Below are 26,109 nucleotides of genomic sequence, written 5' to 3' on the forward strand. Positions count from 1 at the left end.
ATAACTTGCCAAAACAAACTTATATAGTTGTATACTTATATGCATGCTTTCCACTTGATATGACAAGTCAGTGACTAGGCATAGACATATTGATTTGAGAATATTGTTAAACCTAGTTGAGTCGGATCATAAACATCATTAAGACCATACGCTATGGGCGCTATTGGGGGCTCAACCCATAAAATAAATAAAAGAACTATTAAACATTTTATAAAATCTAAATTGCCTTAGTTAAAAAAAACTATAACATTAGAAATGTTATGCATTAGTTGAAAAAATTTACAAAACTAGTGACACTGTGTTCCTAGATACCTTAATTAGCGATGGCAAGTATAAAGTATTGAACCATGATGATAAATTGGTTAATTAGAGTTAAGCTTCAAGTGATTAGTGACATAGTATAAGTAAACTCTTGATTGGATCGTTAAGGTGATGAGATTACACAAGTAAAGACAAAGGAATCGACTAAAATTCAAATTACCAATTTATAAGATGCTAACAATTATGCTCCTTAATTGGCGTACTCTATCCTAAGATCAATGTAGGCACCGCTAACTTCACCAGTATATCTTCAATTTCGTTTCTTGATATTTTAGCATGTTTTCAACATTCAAGATAATATTGTGTATTATCACCCTCTACGGCACTACGGCTATATAGAGAGAATATATACAACGTAATAATATTCTACACAAACATATCTATCAAAACTTGTAAATCACTTAACAAGAAATCAACACACAACTGGTATATCTATAAAAAGTTAAATTTAAAGCAAGTAAATAACACTTTGTTAAAAGGCCAAATATATATATATTTAAAAAAAAAAAAATGGAAACGGGAACCCTCTAGCCAGAAGCAAAAGACCCAACAAGGAAGAGTCAAAGACACATACCGAACACACTTTCAAGAAACACAAAAAATAATAAGCCAGCTACGACTCAACTGGAAGTTTTCAAAACTGAACAGACATCACTTATTCCATTTCAAATTGGCTCGTTTGCCTCTATTTTTTAACCTCAGAAAGGAAAGGACATCATTTTGACGACATAGACATAAATTATCTTCTAGACCGAGTAAAGGTGAACAATTTTAGATTTTTTTTAACAACATAAAAATGATATATTAAAATGCAGAACCTCCCGCTAGGCACTGAAGAGGCCCAAACAACCAAAGTTACAACAACAAACAAGAGCCACAAAACGAACTAAACGCGACCCAACAAAAAGTCATACCAAAAAACATGAAAGAGGGGACTCGACCCAATCAGACCAAACGATCTCCTTGAATTTCGACCTCGACTTTATCCAGCCAAAAAGACCTGTCATAATCTCTTCTACAATGAACTATTTAGCTCAGCACCTGCTTGCTAAAAATCTTCGCATTTCTCATTTTCCAGATCGACTAAATGAAAGAGTAAATGACGGAGAGCATAATCCTTTTACCCAAACATGAAGACGAGTCTTTATCCACCTCTAGTAGATGAGCAAAGAATCAAATCCGGTCAGATCGCAACCACACCAAAGAAAAATTTTAGATAATTTAAAATCTACAAAGACAGAATTACAAATTTTGTCCTTTAAAAAAAAGCCAAATTACGGTTCGTGTCCTTTTTTTAGTTTCATTGCAGGCGGTGTACTTTAAACTTTTTTTTTCTACACGTTATGTCCTTTACGCTAACTGGGTTAGAAAAACTCAGTTAAATGCTCTCACGTGAGGCGCATGTGAGGGCATTTTTGTCTTTTCGTCTACCCTGCAACTTCTTCTTCCTCTTTTCTTCTTCATTTTTGTATGACTCTCTCTCTTTCTCCCCCCCCCCCTCTCTCTGTTTAAACCACCACCACACCACTAACGGCCACCGGAGACCATGTTAATCGCCACCACCACACCAAATCAACCACCACGCCTCCACCATATACCTAGCACCTGCAACCTGGCTACCCAACCCATGCAACCTGCCCCCCCCCCCCCCCCCGGTGATCCCCTCCACGTCATCTACATCATCGTCACCACCACAACCGATTTTTCGACAAGGAGATCGATGATTGCACTGGTGGTGGTCACGGCGACGGTGACGGTGAGTATTCCGGCGACCGGAACAAAGCTCCAGATCTAACTCGCAGAAATTTACAGTTAATTTGAAGTCCAAACCAGCGATAACGGTGCCCTAACCACAGGAAAAAGTCCGTCGTGTATCACCACCTCTTTACTGCACTCTCTCCACGACCACTTCACGGCCGCCGCCACCACCGCCGGAAACCACCTCCTCTCCACCCTAACTGATATCCAGAGAAGTGATTCAAGTGTGAGCATTTTAGGATCCGGTAATTGGGGATTTGGATGCTAGATCCGCAATTTATGAAAGCTCTAAAACGGAATTAAGTCGTCGGAAAACAGATTGTGACGGAGATTGATTCATCGGCCCGACCTAACTCGTTTCGACTCCCCAGGTCTGACCCAGGTATTGTTGGCCGGAAAATCGATTGTGATGGAGAGGGTTTGATTCCGGTGAAGTAGAAGATAGGGGGACGGTAGTGATGGCTTCTTTTTAAAGTGTTAATGATGGCATGTGGTGGTGTAGGGCGGTTGGTGATGGTGGTGGCGTGTGAGTGTGGGTGATGTTGGTGGTGGGTTGTTTGGGAAGAGAAAGGGCTGAGGTGTAGGTTAAGTTATATCTTATTAATTGAGATCTGCAAAAATGAAATAGAAAAGAGGAAGAAGAAGTTGCAGGGTAAACGAAAAGACAAAAATGCCCTCACATGCGTCTCATGTGAGGGCATTTAACTGAGTTTTTCTAACCCAGTTAGCGTAAAGGATATAACGTGTAGAAAAAAAAAGTTTAAAGTACACCGCCTGCAAGAAAACTAAAAAAAAAGACATGAACCGTAATTTGGCTTCTTTTAAAAGACAAAATTTGTAATTCTTTCGTCTACAAATTGATAAAATAAAAACAAAAACAAAAAAAAATGGTCCAATAACAACGCAAAGACGTGAATATGAATATACACAATGGATCAGTATTCGTACAATTTTACGTTGAGGCAGGCATATAACTTGGCATGGTCTCCATCAGCGCACTAGACAACAAAACAAAACAAAACACAGTCACAGTTTATTCTTTAATTTCTCCGGCAATGAGAAGCCATCTCCGCCGTTGTTCATCATCATGCAGCTACTTCTGCTGCTTCTCCTCATCTCCTTTATAACATGTTCAAATTCCAAACCCTACACTAACACCACTGAATTAGAAGAAGTTGAAGAACCACCACTTCAATGGCAGATTCTCACTAATTCCATCTCTTGAACCTCAACTGAATTAAGTTGTTTATTTATTAATTGGATTTAACGTACACCTGCATGGTTGTATCTGGCATATTTTATAATTTAGGGATTTATGTTGCTATGTGGAAGTTAAGTTTACTCTCACTATGTATATATATCTATTGATTTCATATCAGATAACTAATGAGAACCTATAGTATGAACAGAACAGTACGTTAATGCGACAGATCGATTTTATGTATTAAGTGTACGCAGGGCCATTTAGGTCTTTTATTTGTTATCAGTTTGTTGTTGAGAGTAGGGGTGTAAACGAGCCGAGACGAGCTCGACTAGACTCATTTTGACTTGCAAGAGCTCGAGCTCAGGCTCAACTTGTTTCGAGCTCTTTTTCTATAGCTCGAGCTCGGCTCTCGTGAATCATTTTTTCAAACTCGAGTTTGGCTCGTTTATTATTTATTAAAATGTACATGTTTAATTATTTTATATATTTTGAGAAAAAAACCTGAACGAGGCTAAGTTTGGCTTGAGCTCGTGTGTCGTGCTTAAACGAGCCAAAGCTTGGTTCGAGCTTGGCTGGTGGAGTGTGTAAATAATTGCATAGAAGTACAAAAGAGATACAACTTGAGAATACACTAGGCTCGACGAGCCTAAACAATCTTCCCAGGCTATGCTTGAGCTCGGGCTCGATAACTAAAAGAGCTTTATTTGAGGCTCATGCTAATTGGCTTTGGCTCGTTTTGAGTTTTTTATCGATTCGATCTCAAGTAGCTTGTGAGCGTCTCGGCTCGTTTGCACCACTAGTTAAGGGTTAGTGAAAGAATATTATTTTCACAATATCATTGTGAAAATAATATTCTTTTAATTAGTTTGTATCTATTCTTTGCAGATCCATTATATATTGAGGCCTACTTTGTATTGTAAATTGATTTGATTGATTATATTTTTAAGCATACCTTGTAATAATATTATGCAACCTACATTAAACTAAGGATTTGTTGGATATCTGCTTAATGTCTATGGAAACAGATAGCCTGTGTATTATTGTTGGCACAAAATGAGGATTTAGAATAGTCCAAATGTTGCAGGTGTATATAATAACACATACATGTTCCATACTTCCATTTAGCTTTTTATAACTTTTATGATGTAGATACCTTATGGAGTGAAGCTGAACATGGAGCTAGGAACGAGAAACCAAAAAAGGATGCACCAGAACCCGAAAAGCAGAAGGAAAACCTTGAGATTTACATAATCCACACCCGAACCAGCCAGGCGTATACCCAAAAGTTAGCAACCGAGAATGTGCCTCATACGCCATACGATTCCAGTGGACCTAGACCAGAAATAACGCCCGGTTCCATGCTCACTGCAACAGAAAAACTTACTGATGTAAGTCCATTAGAAGGATCCAAAATTCTCATAGTGAAAGCGGACAAGACCAACGGATTTCAGGGTCTGATAATCAACAGGCTTCTCATTTGGGACATCATGGAACCGATAGAACAGGGGTTGGATCCCCTGAAAGATGCACCGCTGTCTTACGGTGGTTTTCTCATGGCACCTAAACTTCCTCTTGTCGCTTTAACTCGTGTCAGAGACCAACACCCTGAAGTTTTACCAGGCGTTTACTTCCTTGACCCGTTGGCTACACTCAACTTAAGGCAAAATTTAGAATCACATGACTGGCCTGTGACTGCATACTGGTTTTTCTTTGGGTACTCGAGATGGGGCTGGAATCAGTTGTTTGATGAGATTGCTGATGGATCATGGAATTTATTCAATGGAACAGTGGAGCAACTTGACTGGCCTGTGAGATGATGTAGAAGAGGTTAAATCTGCACAAGTTTTTCTTGGTTAAAAATGACTACTTGTTACATGTACATAAGATCAAAAAGGTGTCACTTTTAAATGATTAAAAAGGTTGTTTCTGACTTTTGACTTTCGACTTTATGAGTTAGATTACAAATAGTTTAAAATGCTGAATCTTTGGTTGTTGAAAAGTTACTTTGGAATTTGTCACCATAATTAAATTTATCAAGTGAGTCCAATTTGTTAAAATTGCTATTTTAACTAAAATTATCATTCTTGCAGTGTAATCACGTAGATTCAAAATCCTTATCATAGTGATTTTAGTATGTTTCCTGTGATGGCTGTAACTTCATTTTGCACTAAATCCACATATTTTGTTATGAGTTCTAACAACTTTTATAATCATATACAACGATTATATACTAATAACTCTAATTTGTTCACATCTGAAGTACATAAAAAACAAACAAACAAACAAACAAATATGCATACATAGTAAAATCCCACTCGTTGAAGTAGAATCCGGAAAGAGTAAGACGAAGACAATCAGACATACATTTCCGTATCTCATTGTTTCAATGTTTGATTTTGGATTATGTTTCATTTTCAATCTTTTTTATCGGGTTATGGTTTGTATTTATGAACTCTGATATCTGGTCTTTCGTTAATTTATATATATACATTTTGTAGGGAGTTGTGCAATAGAGTCTGCACCTTCTGCTTTATTACTTGTAACATCTTATTGTGTTCGGTATCTGTTTGGCCAATGCCCACCTACTTTTACACGTGTAATTACTAATTTAACATTTATTTGTTTTTTGATAATAATTATTGAGATTGCCTATTTTACCTCCAATGAGGTAACAAGCAACCCAAATTACTGTATTGATGTAGCTGATTAACAAGAGTTAATCATGCATGCCATTATAAACCCGATCAATCTATTCTAACATTAAAGTTTGGATAAAATAGTTAAAAAGTTTGTAAATAAATGAATACCATCTAACATCCATCATGGATCATAAGCCCATTAGTTATGGCCCAAACATCTCATTAGCACCCTGCTTGGGTACATGATTTCTCAAACCATTAAGGATTGTTCATGAGCCGAGTCAAATCGAGCGAAGACTTGCTTGTTATTTGGCTGGTTTACAACTGAACTAAATCAAACGGTTGAAATTCGAATCAAGCGATTTTCGAGCATTATTTATTTCTTATCCACTCTAAATATCAATAAGAAAGAAGTTTGAAGGCTGTAAATAATATATTTTGTAAACAAATTAGTAGTTTTTAGACAAGCATACAAGAAATTGTAAATTTTTAGGAGAAATAAGTTTTAAGTGAAATATAATGAATATGTAAACAAATTTCTAGTATTCTGAAAACTTGAAGCGAACTAACGAAACTATAAAATTGACAATAGGAATATTTTAAACATGTTTAAAAAATGTATACTTATATTTTATGTGTATTGTCTATATATATATTTATATATTTGTTAATATATAATTATATATATAATAATAAATTAAAAATATTCGAGTCGAACCGAATCAAGCAGATCTTTACTCGTTGCTTAGCTTGTTTACAAACCGAAACAAGCAGAGCGACTCATTTACAATCGAGCGAAAAAACGAGCAAACATTTTCCAAACAATTTCCGACGTACCGCACTAAACCATATCATTATTACTACTTATTGGGGTTTTACAATCCAATCTCCTAAAACCTTTCCTTGCTACATCACCAATTGCAGGTACTCTCGCTCTCTATCTATATCTATCTGTTTCTCGTTATCTCTAATATTAACATCTCAGTTCTAGGGTTTCTTTCATTACAACGACGGTTATATACTTACATCAATGTATCGAACGTTATTTACTCCATCTTATTAGTTTGTTTTAACGATTAGTGGTATAATTTATACAAATTTAGCTCCAATTGCAATCGTTTCGTTCTGTTTTTATGTTAATTTCGTCGGATTTAGGAAATTAGTGAAAATTGTAGCGAGTTTTTGAAATTTGTATGTATAAATGGAATCTGCTTTGAGTTTGAAGTATGTAGACGTTAGGTTTCTGATGAAGTTCATGTCAATTTGAATTTGGAAAGTCTAGGTGTGTAAAAGAGCCAAGCCTGAGGCCCCGAGCTCCGCTCGTTTTGACTTAGTTTGAGCTCATTTTCTAAAGCTCGAGCTCGGCTCGTGAGTAGTTTTTTCAAGCTCAGGCTTTGCTCGTTTTGAATTACGAGAGCTTGAGTTCGGCTCATTTTGAGTTCTTTTTCTAAAGCTCGAGCTCGGCTCATTTATTATGTATTAGTTAACTTGTATACGTTTTTTTATTATTTATATCTATTTTGAGAGAAAAATAATATTAAATAAGCTTAAGCTCGGCTCGGGCTCGTGTACCTTAAACGAGCCAAATCTCATCTAGAGCTCGGTTGTGCAGTGAGAGATTAATACATAGAAATCCAGAAAAGGTAAAACTTAAAAATAAACACAAGGCTCGATGAGCCTAAACGAGCTTTATTTGAGGTTTGGGCTCGGCTCAAGCTCGGAGAAAAGCTCGGCTCATTTTGAGCTTTTTATTGATTCGATCTCGAGTAGCTCGCGAGCAGCTCAACTTGTTTGCACCCCTAGTCATAAGTCATAAATATATTAAAAGGCTATAATTGCATAGAGTTTTGAACAGATATGTCGTACTGTTGCTTCTGTTCTGCATGCTTTTAGGTTTACAAAAGTTAATCATGTGTCGGTGTATCTACATAACACATATGTTTTGCTTTTTTTTCATATGATTTATATTTTAATTATCTGAGCTGAATCATCTTACAGGGGCTGCTTGTTATCATTGGCAACATGACTTTCACCTTGGTTCCAGTTTCGTAAAGTTTCAGTAGACTTTAGTCAGTTGCATACTGAACAAAATTATTAGTTACTTAAAGGTTAGGAGTTAAGTATAAGTAAAGTCAAGAATGCCTCTAATTCTATCTTCTTCCGTCTTGACCCCTTGCTTTTGTTTAAATAATGTCAAAGCATCAGTATCACTCCCGCATTACAATTCTACCATCCGCTGCAACATTCTTCAGAAACAGTTAGTTGCTAATAAGCATACATCAACGGGTTTGAAACATAAGTCACATTTAGAATTTGTTACAAGAGATTCATTCAACTCCAACTTTGAGCTAGCCGGTGACGAGAATTTTATGGAAGACGATTGGATAGATCAAGATGACGATGATCTAGATTCACCTTGGGAAGGAGCTATTATGTACCAAAGAAACCCTTCAATCTCTCACCTTGAGTATTGTACAACCTTAGAAAGATTAGGACTAGGTCATCTTTCAACCCAAGTTTCGAAATCCCGGGCCTCTTTAATGGGCTTACGCGTCACAAAGTCTGTTAAAGATTTTCCAGACGGAACACCTGTCTTCATATCCGTTGATGTAACGAGGAAGAAACATAACTTGAAGCTTGATGGGATCATACGCACGGTCCTAACCCTCGGATGCAATAGGTAACCTTTGGTTCTTGAAATTATTCAATTATGTTAATATAATCATGGCTACATGTTTAAGGATTAATAAGTTAGTGTTTTGTTTGATTTAAGGTGTGGTGGACCGGCTGCAGATTGCGTGTTTTCAAATTTCTCGCTTGTACTAACTGAAGAGCCGATAGAAGAACCTGAAGTTATAAACATGGGAGTGATTTATGGTCAAAGTGAACAAGGAGACGACGAAGAGTCGGTTGACTTAGATGACTGGCTGTATTTTCCACCTGAAGAGAAACAGATAGATATATCTAAGCATATAAGAGATATGGTTCATTTGGAGATAAAGATCAATGCTATATGTGACCCAATGTGCAAAGGTTTGTGTCTAAACTGTGGTCAAAATCGTAATAATAGTAGTTGTAATTGTAGTCAACAGGGGTCAAAGTCAAAAAGTTATGGGCCTCTTGGAGGTCTGAAAGAGAAAATGCAACAATAGGGCTGAAACATTCTTTAATTTTGTTTTTTTTTTATGTATGGTTGTAAGAATTTTGTAAACTTTGGATCTTGTTGATATGTAATTTAATAGTGTGTTTGTGTCGTACGAGGAATGATCTTTAAACTGTTTTTTTTAAAACGACGGTTAAAGTTATAGATATAAACATAACAATTTGCAAAATCTTACCGAATAGCAATAAACATAAGATTTCAGGTATTTTAAAAAAGATATACATAATATCGGGAATTTCTTAAAACTTTTGTGCTCCTGAAATAAACATTCTCCTGCCAGGTGCGCACATTGTCCGCTCTCATAGCCTCTTCTGCTCACAAGGTAATAAACTAATAATCAGTGGGTACTCGGACCTTATCAATAAGACTTGTGAATTGAAAATGCCAACCAAGTCATGATGAGGCATTACTTGCAATGTCATCGTTAGAGACATCAATTTCTTCGGAAGGTTGCGAAGAACTTGATATATTTGTTTTCAATAAGTTATTCTATTTTAAGGAATTCGTAAGAAAAAGAAATCGATAAGAGTTGCTCCAGAGATTCATATGGAATCGCTTTAAATGACAGACATCCAAAGACTATGTGATTCGATTTTTTTTCTCATGTTCATGCCACCTTTATAGAGTTTCCCTAACTCATTCAAAATTTCTTTAAATGACAAGGTCGGAGACCTGGTCGTTGAACAAATGCATAGATGCTCTGTTTGATCTTCTAAAGTATATTTTTCTTGTATGCTTGACCGGATATATATGGATCCCTAACCCATTCCATAAAACCTCAAACCTAGCATCAATAACCCGTTATCTACTTAGACCAATATTTATTTTAACTCATAACGGTTCATGCATAGTAATGTTATGACTCAAAGATTTACCAATGTAGTTTTTAAAAGATTAAGTTTTCTAATTTAAAAGGGCTTGCGGCGCAACTTGTTGCTCGTTTGTCTTCTGTCTTGATATATAAACACTATATTTTAGTAGATTCAAATTACCTCATATACCCATAATTAAATCATCCACCATCAGTTTGAATTAGGGCGGTTCAAAAAGCCCGCGGCTCGTGGCTCGCTCGAAAATAGCTCGAAAAAAGCTCGGCTCGAAAAAGCTCGATTCTAAATGAGCTCGACTCAACTCGGCTCGATTTTTAAACGAGCCGAGCTCGAGCCAGGGTCAACTCGGCTCGTGGCTCGATCTTGGCTCAACTCGTTGGCTCGTTTATATTAAACCCTAAATTTTAATATCTATATATAATAATATTATACCAAGAAAGAAATAAATAAAAATTCTACATATATTATGTTACTCGATACCTAAAACCTTATAAAAAAGTAACGGAAATAAAGCAAATAAATTTATAAATTCTCTAGTTTATAAATTTTACATAATATGTATGTTAAAATTATATCTTTTGTATTTTATATATCAAAATTTGTAAAATATAAATAAAAAATAATAAATAAAAAATTAAAAAAAAATTAAAAAAATTAAAGGAGTCCTACTCGACGAGCTCGATTTTTCAGCTCGATAAAGAAAACGAGCTGAGCTCGAGCCAGCTCGATTAAGTTCGAGCTCGAGCTCGAGCACACTCTGGCTCGACTCGACTCGACTCGACTCGTTTGCAGCCCTAGTTTGAATAACTAAATTCATTTCACAATAAATTGGATTTTATGACAACGTACATGGCTCACAATACATTAGTCGTCTCACCAATTTAGTTACTGATTAACCCAGTTAATAATTATATGCTTAAATTGTAAAACAAAGAGTCCATGTGTCACACCCCGACCAAAGGCGGCAGAACATGCCGGGGTGCAACGATTGCCCATAAGCGCATGACACTATTTAAAGCGACAATATTTAACAAACTCATTTCATTTCATAACATCGAAAATGTCACATAACCAAATATTCATAAGTCAAATACAACAAAATATAACAAAATTTAGCAAGTTAAATATTGTTCATTTTTGCTAATAACTTAGAGGTCTTGACGTTCGTTTTCACCACAAGCATCGAATCAACCAAGATGTAAACCTGTAACATTTCATAAAATAAAGTTTGTCAATACAAAGGTTGGTGAGCAATTCATAAGTTTGAGCAACAATAGTATATAGTAAGAAAAGCCACAAAACTAGTATACGAAACATAAATAAAATCAACAACTTGGATAAATTGACAATCGCTAATAGAATTACGTTAGCGCCACCTAGCTACAAGGGGTTGCCAAGTAGTCTAGGATTTAATAGATTATCGTTAATTGCATTACGTTAACGACACCTTGCTACAAGGGGATGCCAAGTAGTCTAGGATTCATAGATTCAACCAACCGAAATCGATAAACACATAGGCATATAAGCATAGAACACCAAATCGAGCAAGTATTTAAGTAAAGTATACAACAACGTTTGTGGTTTAAGACCCAAGTATAAAACATTTAGTTTAGATAAGATGAAATGTCACCCCCAAAACAAAAGATAGAAAACGGGGTATGAAGTTACTCACGTTCAAGTAATAAAACTTGAAAGATTGATTATTTGTAGATTTTCCGGAAGGATAAGTTAACGGATGAAGCCTAAAATAAAAGAAGTCTTGGATTTAGAAAGGTTGCCTTGAAGATCTTTAAATAAAATAATTGTTGCAAAAAGTAAACAATTTAAAGTTCAAGGTTAAAATGTAACTATTTAAGAATTTATAATAATACCCTTTAAAAATGTAAGTTTGCTCGAAACCGGGTTAAAGTATCTAACCTTATATTTACTTAACCAATGTTAAGTAATAAGGTGGGGAAATGCTAAAATGCAAGTTCCATTGGGCTAAAGATACTAAAACGGGTCTATAACGAGTGTTCGGGTTGTTGGTTCGGGTCTTGACGAATGGTCAAACCCAAAGTCAACTTTCCAAAATATTAATTGTTATGAGATAACTCACAAAAACTTTATAGGACTTAACCAAGTATGTAGATCTATTGTTTAGAACTAACAACGTACATTAAGCAAGTGTTCGGTTTTGTCGGTCCAAACTTAGTTATGAGATCAAGTTGGATCTAACATTTCCAAGTACTTAAGAAAATAATAAAAATCAGTTTGTAAACTATTTTTAAAGAAATATACAAGTCTTGATAGCTAAAAACACACTTGTGTGTCTTAAGCGAGTAAAAAAATCGGATCGGTTCGGTTTCCATCTCACAACAAGTTCATAGATGGATTCCACATACCCATATATCATAGATCTTGTATAATAATGTACAAATGAAAATATTTAAGTTCTACTACTAAAAAGTCAACAACAAGTCTTTTTAACAAAAGTTCGGTTTGGTTCGGTTTCCATCTCACAATGAGTTCATAGATGGTCTCCACATACCCAAGACTTGTAAATGTGACTAACAAACTAAAATGAGTAGAAGTTAGACATAAATAATATGTATAGATAAGTTATGTGTGTGTATATATATATCAAGAACTCGAAGTCCTCCATGAAGTCTTGCCTTATGACGTTCGAAACTCAACCAACCGGAGTCGGTGAAGTAACTAACAAAGGTAACAAGGGGTGTGTATTATATATATGTTGTACCACCATATTCAAGAGTTAGTAATGTTAGATGAACAAGTTAGAATTAAAGATAAAACTTAGTTTGACTTTTAGAAGTCAAACCTTCAAGAACACAATGAAAATAACCTTAAGATCTTTGAATTTGTGAGAGAAATTTGGAGTTGTAGCAGAGATTAATGGATGGAAAGGGTGGTGTATATATAGGGTAAGTTGAAATGGTCAAGCATAAAGGGTCTTGTATAAAAATGGGGTGTTTTGATCACATGTATGCATAAAAATAACCAAAAAAACGTGCAGCTGCAGACCTGCCTTCGCGCCCCGCGACCATTTCGTCGCGCCCCGCGAAGGGGTTATTTCCTTTTTCAAAAATGGCAGTTTTGGTCCCCGAAGTTCGTTTTAAGTGATTTTTAAGCGTTTTAAAGACCGGAATGAATGTTTTCAAGACCCAACAAGTGTAAAACAATATTGTAGCATAAAATCCATCATTTTTATTATATCAAAGGTTTCGGTTTACAAAACGGGTCGGTTTACATCAATAAAGTTTACAAAACGAATACGAATTGAGACCCGAAATTGACGAATGTCACACCATGCTAATAATTCATAAAAGTTAATTTGGTCACTATGCAAATATGAAAGCAAGTAAATTTTAGCATGCATGATTTGTTGGGTTATTTTAAGGTTTTTAATATAAACATTTAATACACAATTTTAGGTGAAGAATTTTGTTGCCATCAATTATAGGTATCTACAGCAACAAGTTAATGAATGGACGAAACGATCAACTAATGACATGTTAATTTATTTACAAGTTTTATAGTTTTAAATTTATTATGTACTTTTTTATATGGGTCATTATATTCAAACACGACCCTCATGGTATATGCTTTGAGGGTTTTTTTTTTACTTATTATTTGTTCTAGGAGATGGACATAGAGAAGGATGGAAATGATTCTTGGTAATAATATTTAGAGTAAACTGCGGTTTTTGTCCATGTGGTTTATTCAAATCTGTGGTTTTAGTTCAATAGTTTCAAATTTACAATTTCCGTCCCTGTGGTTTCATTTCACTTGCATTTAAACCCAAATTCATTAACCCCGTTAAATCTGGTCGTTAAACCCATCAGTGTGCCCCTCACATGAGAGACAACTTTGTCATTCTTCTTTCCAAATAAACCCCAGTTGTAATTCGCAAGCCCCCTCACATGAGGGCTGGGGTGTATTTGGGGAAAAAAGGGCAAAACTGGCCTTCATGTGAAGGGCAAGCTGATGTGTTTAACGACCAGACTTAACAGGGTTAATGAATTCGGGTTTAATTGCAAGTGAAATGAAACCACAATGATGAAAATCACAAATTTGAAACTACTTGACTAAAACCGCATATTTGAACAAACCATAGGAACAAAAATCGTAGTTTACTATTATATTTATAAGACTTTGGTACTCATGTCATGTGGAAGCTCTCTTAGAACTTGGTTGACAAGAATTTTATTAGCCACAACCCATTATACTGGAATTACAAGGTGAATTATGGTTTCACAACACATTATATAACAATAATAAACTAAATACACACTTTATTTCATGATAACTTAAAAACATTACAAGGGTTTGGGCTCTAGGCCACCTTTTACATATACAAAACCTATCAACCAAGTCTTTCTGTCATAGATAAGTCCACTTACTATTGCTCCAGACCTAAAAATACGAGATTGGAACGGTTAACTATGAAGTTGGTGAGTTCGCTTGTGTTAAACATTTACAAAGAGGCCGCGGTACTCACTTTCGTACGAAGCCGGTGGATGAACCGAGAACGTTTTGAATACCAGGATCCTACTCTACAAATATGATCTAATTAGATTTTGGATCTAACTCAACTTTCGTTGGTTTTAAAGAATTTGGTTTGTTCGGTTCGATTTGTAAAAGTTAATTTCAACATAGGTATTTTGAAAACTAACTTAATAACAATTACTAAAAAACATCCTTTATAACCATGATTTGGATCAAAAAGTAGTATTTATAAAACTAACTTTATAGCATCCATTAGTGTTGTAGTTTGAAAATATTTTTATATCTATAATTAAAAAAGAAAAAAAAAATCACATGTAATCTGAGATTTTGATGATCTAAACATGGCTTGATCTTGAAATCCACCCTCTAATGTCATTTAGTATCATTGTTGATCCAAGTGTATGTTTACAAGATCATTCATGCATTTTAAATACCACGATTTTTTTAACCAAGCTGTAAAGAAAAACAAAGAAATAAAACACTATTTTGGATGTGTCATTGACATTTGATCATTTGAAAGGCTTAAAGAACATGATGAATGACTTTTAATACAAGCAATGATCATAGGCCACTAACACTCAACAAGTAGCAAATGTCTCAACTAGGTGAGTTATGACACTTTAAATAGGCTTAATGGTGAAACGAGGTGGTTAAACTATGCTTACCATTTGAAGGAGATTAGGATTAGTGGCACTTAGGTGGTCCAGTGACATTAAAGTGAACTGATGATTAAGCCTTGAAATTTTAAGATTTTATGTTCGAAACCTGATTCAAATGGGTTTTCTAGCATGTGTAAGTTTCCTTCTTGATAAGATAATTGAATCCTCATAACTGGATCTATCAAAGTAGTATATATAATAATTTGATAAATTACCTTAAAGATAAAAGTTAGCTATTATTTATATATGTGTTTAAGGTCATGTGTAATGGGGGGACTACAAAATGAGGCGTTTTGTATCATGTGACGCTCATTTAGCAAATGATGAGTTTTTGTTTTAAGAGTGTGATGGTGTTGTAGCTCTACACACACACAATATATATATAAGAATAATAAAAACAAAACACAACCGGCGACAAATAACCCCCTCCCCTATTGTCGTCTCATTTATCGGCCGGAGAGGGGGGGGGGGGGCTCACTTCAAAAATCGCCCTTCTCACCCCACAAATTCGATCAACTACAAATAGCCTAATTAGTAGATCAATAGGATGATATAATTTCAAAACTTAGATTTTTAATTCTTTTTACATAATTTACTAATATCTATATCTATACTATATATAAATATAAAGAGAATCCTAAAGACCTCTTAAATTTTAAGAGGTACCATCAATCACGCAAATAATACAACACATGATGCATGAAATTATAAGATATTAAGGGCATTTTTGTCTTTACCATATCAATGAACAGTTACTTCAACTTGTTAAAAATAAATTGCAACTTTTAGTCCTTCAACTTTAATTAGTTTTTGTTAATTTATATAATACCTACACTTTTACCCCTTATTCTAAACAAACTACCCCCACGACTTTTAAACAACAATAACTTTTTCACACGTTAATATTTATTTAAAAAAAATACACAATAACCATGAGCATTTTATTATCTTTAATTTGAGTATCATATTACTATAATTTATTAATTTAAAAAAAATTAGCATGTTACATGATTATCAATTAGTACCGGGAAAAGGTCGGACATGTTCGGCTCATGGGTCATAACAAATTAAGTTCAAAACATGTCGATACAAATAAATGGTTAATTTGGTTCGGTTCTCGATGGGTTCAGATCGAAAGGCCAAGTCAAAGCGAGCTTTGGGTTAAAACGATATTAGGTTGGAATGGGTTTCGCGTCAAAACGGGTTGGGTTAAAAAGTGGTCTACTTGAAATTACTATACATTTCATTTTTGCTTCTTGATTTTCGTCACCGGTTACACGCGTTATGGCATTAGTTACGCGGATGACTTTGTTTATGCGTACCAGATTACCCGCGTGTAGGCGTTGTGTGACGTGCTTACCGACACCGGTTACGCGTCTGATGTCACGTTAAGCACACACCATCATCGGGATACGCGCGTATTGTTGCGAGGAACGTACTGACACCGATAACGTTCGTGCGTATCCCGCTGCATCACGCGGGTACCTGACTAGTATTTTATTATGTAAAAAGAGATTATAAAACACATGCAAATTAATTTGTTTATTTAAACGTACTGAAAAGTTCTTATCATACTATATTTGATAAAACGGATTTCATTGTGTTGAACATTAAAAAAAACCCATTATATCAATTTCAACAGTGGTCCAAATAGACAGCAATTATAAAACAACAAAGCACATTTAATTTTATTTGGCTCCAAGCTTCGTACTTGAGTCGGTTTTAACATATCCACAGTTTATAAAACAAAATTTTAATTTGTTTTATGAAGCATCTATAATTGACTGTACACGAGCCATGATGTTGGTGGTACTGAATAAGCATGCCTGGCAGCCCACATATGAACAATAAAGTTGGATTACCGAAATAATTTACAGAATGACAATGGGCCGGGCAAATACACGTCAGGTATTTGTTCTGTAGTTATATGTCAGGTATCGGGTATACGTATTTTATCATTACTCACTGGATTTCCGTGAACATTTTTTTTATCGTTATACTTAACGATCTTTATCTGAGGTGGTTAAGGTGAGGCACACAGACTTGGACTTCATTTAAAAATGTGACAAATACCATAAAAAACCAGTATGCTTTTTTTCTTTACCCTTAAAAGCCCCTTAATAATTTGTTACATATAAAAAACCAACATATTTTATGTTTTGAACGTAAAATTGCATTAACAGTATTTTGCACCTAAAAACCATTTGCTTTCTTATTTTTAATCATAAAAGTCCATTAACATGTTAAACTATATATACTAATAATAAATTACTAAAAAACTTATATTAATAAATTATGTCTTTTAATAATATCAACCTAAGTTATATTACAAGTTTAACACAAATCCCAACCCTATTTCTTCCCCACTTTGTTTCCCTGTTCATTATTTAAAATATATAATTTAACATGTTAATGAACTCTTATGATTAAAATAATTGTATAGTTTTTTTATGCGTAAAATATTGTTAAGAGACTTTTACGTGTAAACATAAAGTATGTTGATTTTTTATGTGCAAAAAATTGTTGAGAGACTTTTATGAGGAAAAACAAAAGGTATGTTGGTTTTGTATGGTACTTGCCCAATTAAAAATTTTTCAGGTATATGGTCAGGTAAACGTCTATGTGATAGTAATCGGGCCAAGTATCATCTAGTCTCATACTCATCTCACACCCACAAAAACTTTTAAAACTAATTCCATACCGAACCCAATACCCATCAGGTTACCCGTCGGGCATGGTTTTTTTTCATCTCTGTAAAGAACCATGCTGACATGAGCCATGATTACAAGGGCCATACTTGGTATATACATATTCATATTATATACCTATATATATATGTGTGTGTTTCTTCATGAAATGTACCACCAAACTCAAAAGTGTTTTCTTAATGAGTTAACAATACACCATCATTGCCCTTAAACGAGAAGGTACGTTAGCAAGTTCTTTTTAATTAATCCAACTGTAATTATAAACAAGCTTATCATATCCATATAATGAATAAAGATTTTGTACACATATATTATGAATGCATATATATTTACACCGTGTGTGTTGATTTATACCCAAATGACGCCGCTTTTAGCGATCATAATTCGTCTAAAGAATTCTTTTGCCTTGTTTTTTCGCTGAAAATGGACACTTACGCGTTGTGGATGCTCTAAGTGTCGTCATTTTGGTCGGTGTGTAGCAGTCATGATAGGTGCACGCATTCCTTGTTTTCATCACAATAATAATCATAAAGAAAGTGTATATAAAAAGGTCGTTTTCGAGGATTTAAATATCTTGGCCGAGCTGAATGAAAATGCCCGTAGGCCCTAACGAGTAACGAAATATATAAGTTAATTTTTTGAAACGGCGATTAACATTATAAGAAAAAACATGGCAAAAATATAATAATAAATTCAAATACCGTAATAGCTCATGACTGACCGTAATAGCTCAAATACCGTAATAACATGATTGTGTTAATAATGAAGTCAACTTGTTGGTTTGTAGATCAACACTCAAAGATTACTTGACCAAAACTAATTATTATTATAACGTTAGATTATCTACCAGAATGTCTGTTCCTGTCACTCCACTGGTCAGACCAAAGAGAACGAAGGTGTGGGTCGATTATCTAGTCCAGTTCCGATGGATTTTAATCATCTTTCTCGTACTTCCACTGTCTCTCACATTATACCTCCTCGACTATCACCGCGAAGTTAAATCAAACCGAAAGTCATACAAGCAACGCCAAACAGAACACGAAGAAAACATCCTAAAAGTGATCAAAAGACTAAAGAAAAGAAACCCATCAAAAGACGGTCTCATATGTACCGCCCGAAGCCCATGGGTTACAGTTGGCATGCGCAACGTCGACTACAAACGAGCTCATCGTTTCGAAGTAGACCTTTCGGCCTTTTGCAACATTCTTGAAATAGACAAAAAAAGAATGATTGTAAAATGTGAGCCATTAGTCAACATGGGTCAACTCACTAGACTCATTGTCCCAATGAACCTTTCACTCCCTATAGTACCAGAGCTTGATGATCTAACCATTGGTGGGCTCATTAACGGTAGCGGGCTCGAAGGAAGCTCGCATATTTATGGTCTTTTCGCTGACACTGTCATGGCTTACGAGATTATTCTTGCAGACGGGCGAGTTGTACGCGCTACAAAAGATAACGAGTATTCTGATCTTTTCTATGCTATCCCATGGTCCCAAGGGACTTTGGGTTTGCTTACATGTGCTGAAATTAAACTCGTACCGATTAAAGAATATATTAAGTTAACGTATAAACCCGTAAAGGGTGACACGTTAAACGATCTCACAAACGGATATATTGATTCTTTCGCACCCGAATTTGATGATGATAAAAAGGTTGTGGATTTTGTGGAGACATTAATATACAATCCTCATGAAGCTGTTTGCATGACTGGTAACTTTGCTTCTAGATGTGAAGCGGAGAGTAACCGAACGAAGATTAATCGCATCGGGTGGTGGTTTAAGCCGTGGTTTTATCAGCATGCTCGGATGGCTTTAGAAAAAGGTGAATTTGTCGAGTATGTACCGACTCGTGAGTATTATCATCGACATACTCGAAGTTACTTCTGGGAAGTGAAGCTTTTGCTTCCTTTTGCGGATCAATGGTGGTTTCGGTTTGTTCTTGGTTGGATGATGCCTCCGAAAATATCTTTACTTAAGGCGACACAAGTCGAAGCTATACGAAACTATCATCATGATATGCATGTTCTACAAGACTTGCTTGTTCCTCTTTACAAGGTTTCAGATGCTTTAGAATGGGCACATTATGAAATGGAGGTGCGTGTGGTGCGGTTCGGTGCGATTTTTGACTAAAACCGAACTGAAAACCAGACTTTCGGTTTCTCGGTTCGGTTTTAGGTTTTTGGGTTTCGGTTCGGTTTTGGATTCGGTTTTTTCGGTTTTGCTACTCGAGTCAAAACTTTTTGGGCCAAAAAAAAAAAGTTGACCGAAGATATTGAAATTGGGCATTATATTTTTTTCTTTAAATTAATAACTAATAGAATATTGAATATTTGGATTTCAAATATTAAATGCTTATAAAAAATACATTTAAAATCAAAACTAAAATACCATTATTATTAGTTATTAACCATATGTAAAAACCAAAATATAATTGTTATTAACCATATGTTAAAACTAAACAGATAGTCGTCAGTAGATTTTGTTTTAATGGTTACGGTTAAGATATTATGGTTATTTTGATTATTTTTGTTATTTCGGTGTGGTTCGGTTTTTCCGGTTCTTAACAGTATACAAAACCGAACCAAAACCAATATTTCGGTTTTTGCTAAAGTTCAAAACCGAACCACCGGTTTCTAATTCGGTTCGGTTTAGTTGGGTTTTTCGGTTTCGATCAATTTTTTCGATTTTATGCACACCCAAAGTCATATTATAGCTACATCACCACCATCTGATTTCACACCATCAAACGACCGTCAACAAAACATTCAGACGGTCATTTTGACCCAAAAGGTCAAACTTTGAAAGTTTTTGGTTAGTATGGCCGTCCAGCTAACATCAGACGGTTGTTCTGACTATAAATGGTCTAACTTTGAAAGTTTTTGGTCAAAACGGATGTTCTGACAATAGATGGTTGAACTTTTAACGTCTTTTGGTGTTAACAGTCATCTAACGTATATATGGGTGGCCGTTTGAAACGGTGTGGCATTATATATCAGACGGTGTGTGTATAGTAGACCCCAAAATTAAATGTTTTGTTAAAATAAATGTTTGTAAAACAGGTATATCCCATTTGGCTTTGTCCACATAGACTATACAAACACCCATACAAGACAATGGTGTATCCCGAGGCAGGGTTCGAGCAAGAACACAGACGCAGTGACACTGCACACGCGCAGATGTACACTGATATCGGACTCTACTATGCACCAGGAGCGGTGTTGAGGGGTGAAGCCTTTGACGGGTCCGTTTCAGTTAGCCGGATGGAGCAATGGTTGATCGAGAACCATGGGTTCGAGACACAGTATGCTGTTAGTGAGCTCAGTGAGAAGGACTTTTGGAGGATGTTTGATGGTGAGCTTTATGAGAAGTGTAGAAGGAAGTATGGAGGTGTTGGGAACTTTATGAGTGTTTACTACAAAAGCAAGAAAGGTAGGAAGACTGAGAAGGAGGTTCAAGAAGCCGAAAGCGTGCAGGTCGAAAGCTTAAATGATCAGCCAACAAATTAGTGGTATTCATACTTGCAGCCTGGAAATTAGTGGTGTGTTTCTTAAGATGAGTTTTTCTTAATAATCAAAGTACTTAAATACAAGTATATGCTTGATAAATAAGTTCTTAAAACTGAAGTTGTCTCTGTATTATGTAAGCTATATAGTTATAAAAACATTATATAATTAGTTGTATGGTCATACCAATAAAAGTTGGTCTTCATAGAAATATTTTTCAACACAGTTATACCTGGTTTACAAAAATCAATAATAATAATATCAAAATGTTTCATCATAAATCTTTGCAAAACAAACCAAAAGATTGTCCAAGAAAGAGTGCCAGGATACAAGTACTTCACCATGCAAACACAGAACCGAAAAGATACCGAATGCTTAAAAACCCTCCAAAAACACAAGTTTTATAAACTAATAATAATCAATGATGATACCTGTGACGATCCCGATCCCTCTCCCGGCCATATTCTCGGTCTCTTTCATAACTATAATCCCGATCCCGCTCTCTTTCCCGACCTCTATCCCTCTCACGACTTCTGCTCCTTCGTCTGTTCTTGCTGCTTTCTCTTTCCTCCCTTCTGTCTCTGCTTCTTTCTCTTCTATCTTTATCATTCATCCCTGCTGAAATAAAACAGTTAATTCTATATTTCACTATTTTCACATGCTAATGAATAACTTTAAATAAATTTAATTCACAGAAATAAAAGGACTACCTATCTCCTCGACCTCCCAGCCTGCCCGCCCTGTTCCAGGCAACACCTGACCGACTTCAGTTTGTTGTGCTTTGACACGAAACTTCTTCTTCAGGTTTCCGAATTCATCATACATCTCTCCATCATCCTGAAAATTTCATGGTAATAAGTAAAAACGTAAACTCGTGTAATATAAAATAACATTAATAGTAATCTTACTTCTTCAGCTTCCCGCCTTCGTCTCTTTGTTTCCTCTAACTCTTCTTCATCAAGTTCTTTATACCCGCCAGCACGCCCTCCTCTAATTACACAAGTCACAAAAATAATATATTCAACATGTGAATGTAAAAGAAATACGTTATTGAAATGACTTGTATAGCATCATACCTCACACCCCCTTCAGTAACACCAGGTTTATTCGTGTTGCAGATGTTGCATTTCAACCGTTTTGCCCAGTTGATGTTAGCACACCTGGAGAAATAGTTTTAAGTATTTGTTTACTAGTAAAATGCTTGAAAAATAATGTTTATCTAACTACTTATGAACTTACATTGGACAAGACCAATCATTAGGACCAAAAAGACCAGTAGGCCCACCGACTCCACCTCGACCGCCACCTGAATCAGAACCACCACCACGACCTCTACCCCGACCACCACCTCCCGCACCACCACCGCCTGCACCAGCGGGTCTTGCACTTCCACAACGGTTGCATACACCGCGAAACGCAAAGTTTACATTTGTACAGCTGTCACCAAAACAGCATGTACATAATAATTAACAAACATAACTGTTTGCATGATAATAACAAATTCTAAATAGATTTGAATTATGAAGTATGAGCTGCTCACCAATGTCATATCACAGACCTTGTATTCGGACACACCCAGTCACCATCCTGCTGCCATGCTTTTGGTGGAATGTTTCCGGAAGCATCACCGCGTCCTCTACCTCGGGCCCCGCTTTCATTAACATCAGAACCACTCTCATCAGGTCCCACGTCATTGACTAAACTTGAGTCAACAAACGGTGCTACCAAACTATTTGAACTTTTTGACTCGGCCATGAGAACTTCAATAACATTTCCATGAAACTCCTTATTATGAAACCATTCTACAGCAGCTAATGCAGCATACGGATCCTCATACGTCACTGTAGCATCTCCCTTAGGCTCGTCTGTTACTTTGTCCCGATACAACCATATTTTTGGTCGGCCTGTTCTTTTATCTTTCTGTGTTGTAGAAACAAAAAAAGTAAAATATCAACAAGCGATATATATATATAAAGTAAAGTAGTAAACAAATACGCGGGTAAAGAAATACCTTTTAAGAACCCATACCTTTAGCAAGCCAATTGTCCCAAAGAATTCAGATAACATATCTTCATCTGTTCCAGGTGGCAAGTTACAAACATACACGGATCCATTTGAAGGGGCTCCTTTTGCTGAATAATTTGCCATCGTACTCAAGGAACATCAAACACTACAAAAGAATAGAAAAGAAAAGAGATTAATAATTTACTAACGGACGTAATTGTGACCAACCTTAGGGGTCTGATTTGTAACAAGATAAACTGATAACCTACTAAAACTTAATCATAGTCGGAATATGTGGGCGTTCTTCAAACATTTAGCTTTTAGACTATAAGTTATAAAGTAAATAAACTATTTCAATATATAAGCATTTAAAGCCACAACTTCCGTGTTGTTAACTTGTAATATATGTCAAACAATCATCATATTTGCATCTACTGATATAATAGTCTATATCATCCCTGCTAGAATATTGTACTGTTTCCAGGTTTCATACTTACTGATATAGACTATTAAAACACAAATATAAGATGAAATTACGATTCTTTAGTTTTTAACAAGCTCAAGTCAATAAATTGAAATAGAAATCAAAACAATATGAATAACAAAAAATAAAAAATAAATAAAACAACACAAAATTCTCCTTTTGCTTGCTGTTTGAACTCAGAATGCGATCTTCCTGATCCCCAATTTTGTGCTGCAGCTTTTACTTAATGACATTATTATTTTACATATATTTTTTTATCAAAAGTGCCAATTTTAGCTTTGTTTTAAGTAGTCAGTAGCATCATGTTATCAACGTGTTTTCATATTATTATTAGTAGCCCAGCATCATAGCATCATGTAACAGGCATTTCTAGTTGCTAAAAATCAATTCTCATTTCGATAGTCTGCTCGATGTTTGTTAAACGTCAATATCAATGTTATCATTACCAACCGGTGAAATAATCTACTTCAATTCAATAAATTCTTCGGCAGGCAGTCGATCTAAGATAAATTTAACCAGCAAAGGTCATGTGTTTTGTTAAATTTATCTTACAACGAAGTATCTATTAAACAGAAGGAAATCATTTCACATGTATGAAACAATAACATTGATATTGACGTTTAACAAACATCGATTAAACTACCAAAATAAAACCGATTTTTAACAGTTAAACAAGCATGTTACACGACGCTAGGCTACCGATGATAATAACATGAAAATACATTGAGAATATAATGCTACCAGCTAACTAAAAGTCTAAAACAAAGCTAAAATTCGTAACTTTGAATTTTGATAAAGCATATGTAAAATATAATAATATTATTAAGTAAAAGCTACATCCAAAATTAAACATCGATTCTAAACCCTAATTTTGTTTCCGCCTCAATGAGGTTAATAATAATAATAATTATATAGGGAAAGTAGATTAAATGGAAATTAAAACAGGAATATGAGAACAAGAGATGACCGGAATATATTATATATACTTACCAGAGACAAACGGTAATGCGAGATCGGAGACACGGTGTCGATGAGTCGGCCGTCGTTGTTTGATGATTGAGCAAAACTAAGCTTCATCCAGAATCGATATTACTTGTGTGGGCTTATAGTTTTGGGCCTTGTTGTGATAATAGGCTTTCTAGGGCGCGAAAAAACCCGGAACCGGTTTTCTTATACCAGGGTTTTTAATACCCGAACCTATACCCGTAGGGTACGGATAGGGTATACATTTTAGTATCAAAACCCGTACCCGAACCGGACCCGATTGTACCCGGTAATACCTGAAAACCCGAACCGGTTCCATACCCGGAACCGGGTTTTTCCAATAAGCGAAACCGGGTTTTTCAAATACCCGAAGAATAACTTGAAAATACGCGTAAATACCCCTAAAAAGTGCAACCCTTAAAAAATTTCAATCTATACCTGAAAAAGACCCGAAAAAACCCTGAAAACACCCAAAAATATGGTTTTTTCAATACCTGGAAATAGGGTATTCAAATACCCAGTTTTATACCCGACCTGGACCCGATACATAGGGTATGGTTTTTAGAGGCAATACACCATACCCGAACCTGACCCCGGGTATTACTAATACCCGATTTTTAAATACCTGATCATACCCGAACCCGGGTTTTTCTAATACTCGCTTTGTGCACCTCTAGCGTAAACCAGGTTGAGTTATAGGGGTTCGTATTTGGGTCAACAAAAGTGAAAACCGGTTTTTGTTGAAAGTTGTTCGGGTCAACATGGTTGAGCGGGTTTCAAAATGACTATATTTGATCAGGCTTGACTGGTTTGAAATGAAATAGATTAGATTAAAATATCGATGGTCTGGTTTCAATATTTTTAACAGCGTTTGGACATTTCTAAGACGGAATGTTAACTGTCCATACTGATTTAGTGATTTTGAATCAGGTTTCAAACATGAAACCTTATACTCAAGTTATAAATGTTTTTAATAAACAAATTTTGTGGTTCAGTTATGGCTATATCTTCAAACTTGAAATATTATACCCGGGCTATAAATGTTTTTGACACACATATTTTATGGTTCATTTAGCTATACATGCACAGATAACCGAATTATCCAAACCCAACTAGCTTTATAAATATCCTTTATTTTCTATTTTTTTTACATGTAATATGTTAGTCATTGATAACTCTTTTTTGAAATGCTTTTTAATATTTTATTTAGCTTAAGACATAATGTGATTTATCAATTGAAGTTAGCTTGAAACATTGTGTGTTCGGTTTTAGCTCATAACCAAATCGAACAAACTATTGTGCATGGTTTATCCTGAGTGTTTCGGATTTCAGATTTATTTC

The 26,109-nt window shown here is 35.3% G+C and overlaps 3 protein-coding genes across 4 annotated transcripts; 2 read left to right on the top strand and 1 right to left on the bottom strand.

Moving 5' to 3' along the window:
* The first annotated feature begins 6,793 nt into the window (after positions 1–6,793).
* On the top strand, positions 6,794–9,574 carry LOC143539892 (large ribosomal RNA subunit accumulation protein YCED homolog 1, chloroplastic-like). Its single transcript, XM_077033081.1, has 3 exons — positions 6,794–6,846; positions 7,921–8,602; positions 8,696–9,574. The coding sequence occupies exons 2-3, from the start codon at positions 8,061–8,063 to the stop codon at positions 9,072–9,074; spliced, it is 921 nt and encodes a 306-aa protein (XP_076889196.1). The 5' UTR covers positions 6,794–6,846; positions 7,921–8,060; the 3' UTR covers positions 9,075–9,574.
* A 9,055-nt stretch (positions 9,575–18,629) lies between these two features.
* On the top strand, positions 18,630–21,320 carry LOC143542412 (delta(24)-sterol reductase-like). The gene is made up of 2 exons (XM_077035005.1): positions 18,630–19,887; positions 20,853–21,320. The coding sequence occupies exons 1-2, from the start codon at positions 18,643–18,645 to the stop codon at positions 21,297–21,299; spliced, it is 1,692 nt and encodes a 563-aa protein (XP_076891120.1). The 5' UTR covers positions 18,630–18,642; the 3' UTR covers positions 21,300–21,320.
* Positions 21,321–21,550: 230 nt separating this feature from the next.
* LOC143539903 (transcription initiation factor TFIID subunit 15-like) lies at positions 21,551–23,468 on the bottom strand. Of its 2 annotated transcripts, none has more exons than XM_077033100.1 (7): positions 23,325–23,468; positions 22,855–23,216; positions 22,536–22,733; positions 22,373–22,456; positions 22,205–22,286; positions 22,007–22,133; positions 21,551–21,911 (listed from the first exon to the last, which is right to left on the bottom strand). In XM_077033100.1, the coding sequence occupies exons 1-7, from the start codon at positions 23,442–23,444 to the stop codon at positions 21,715–21,717; spliced, it is 1,170 nt and encodes a 389-aa protein (XP_076889215.1). In that variant the 5' UTR covers positions 23,445–23,468; the 3' UTR covers positions 21,551–21,714. The 2 variants fall into 2 exon arrangements, with proteins under 2 accessions (XP_076889215.1, XP_076889207.1); XM_077033092.1 differs by having other exon boundaries at positions 21,551–21,914.
* Between the last annotated feature and the right edge of the window lie 2,641 nt (positions 23,469–26,109).

This window comes from Bidens hawaiensis, unplaced genomic scaffold (assembly GCF_021521415.1).
Source record: "Bidens hawaiensis isolate Kalapana, Puna unplaced genomic scaffold, B.hawaiensis_p1.1 tig00000820_1, whole genome shotgun sequence".
Taxonomy (NCBI): domain Eukaryota; kingdom Viridiplantae; phylum Streptophyta; class Magnoliopsida; order Asterales; family Asteraceae; genus Bidens; species Bidens hawaiensis.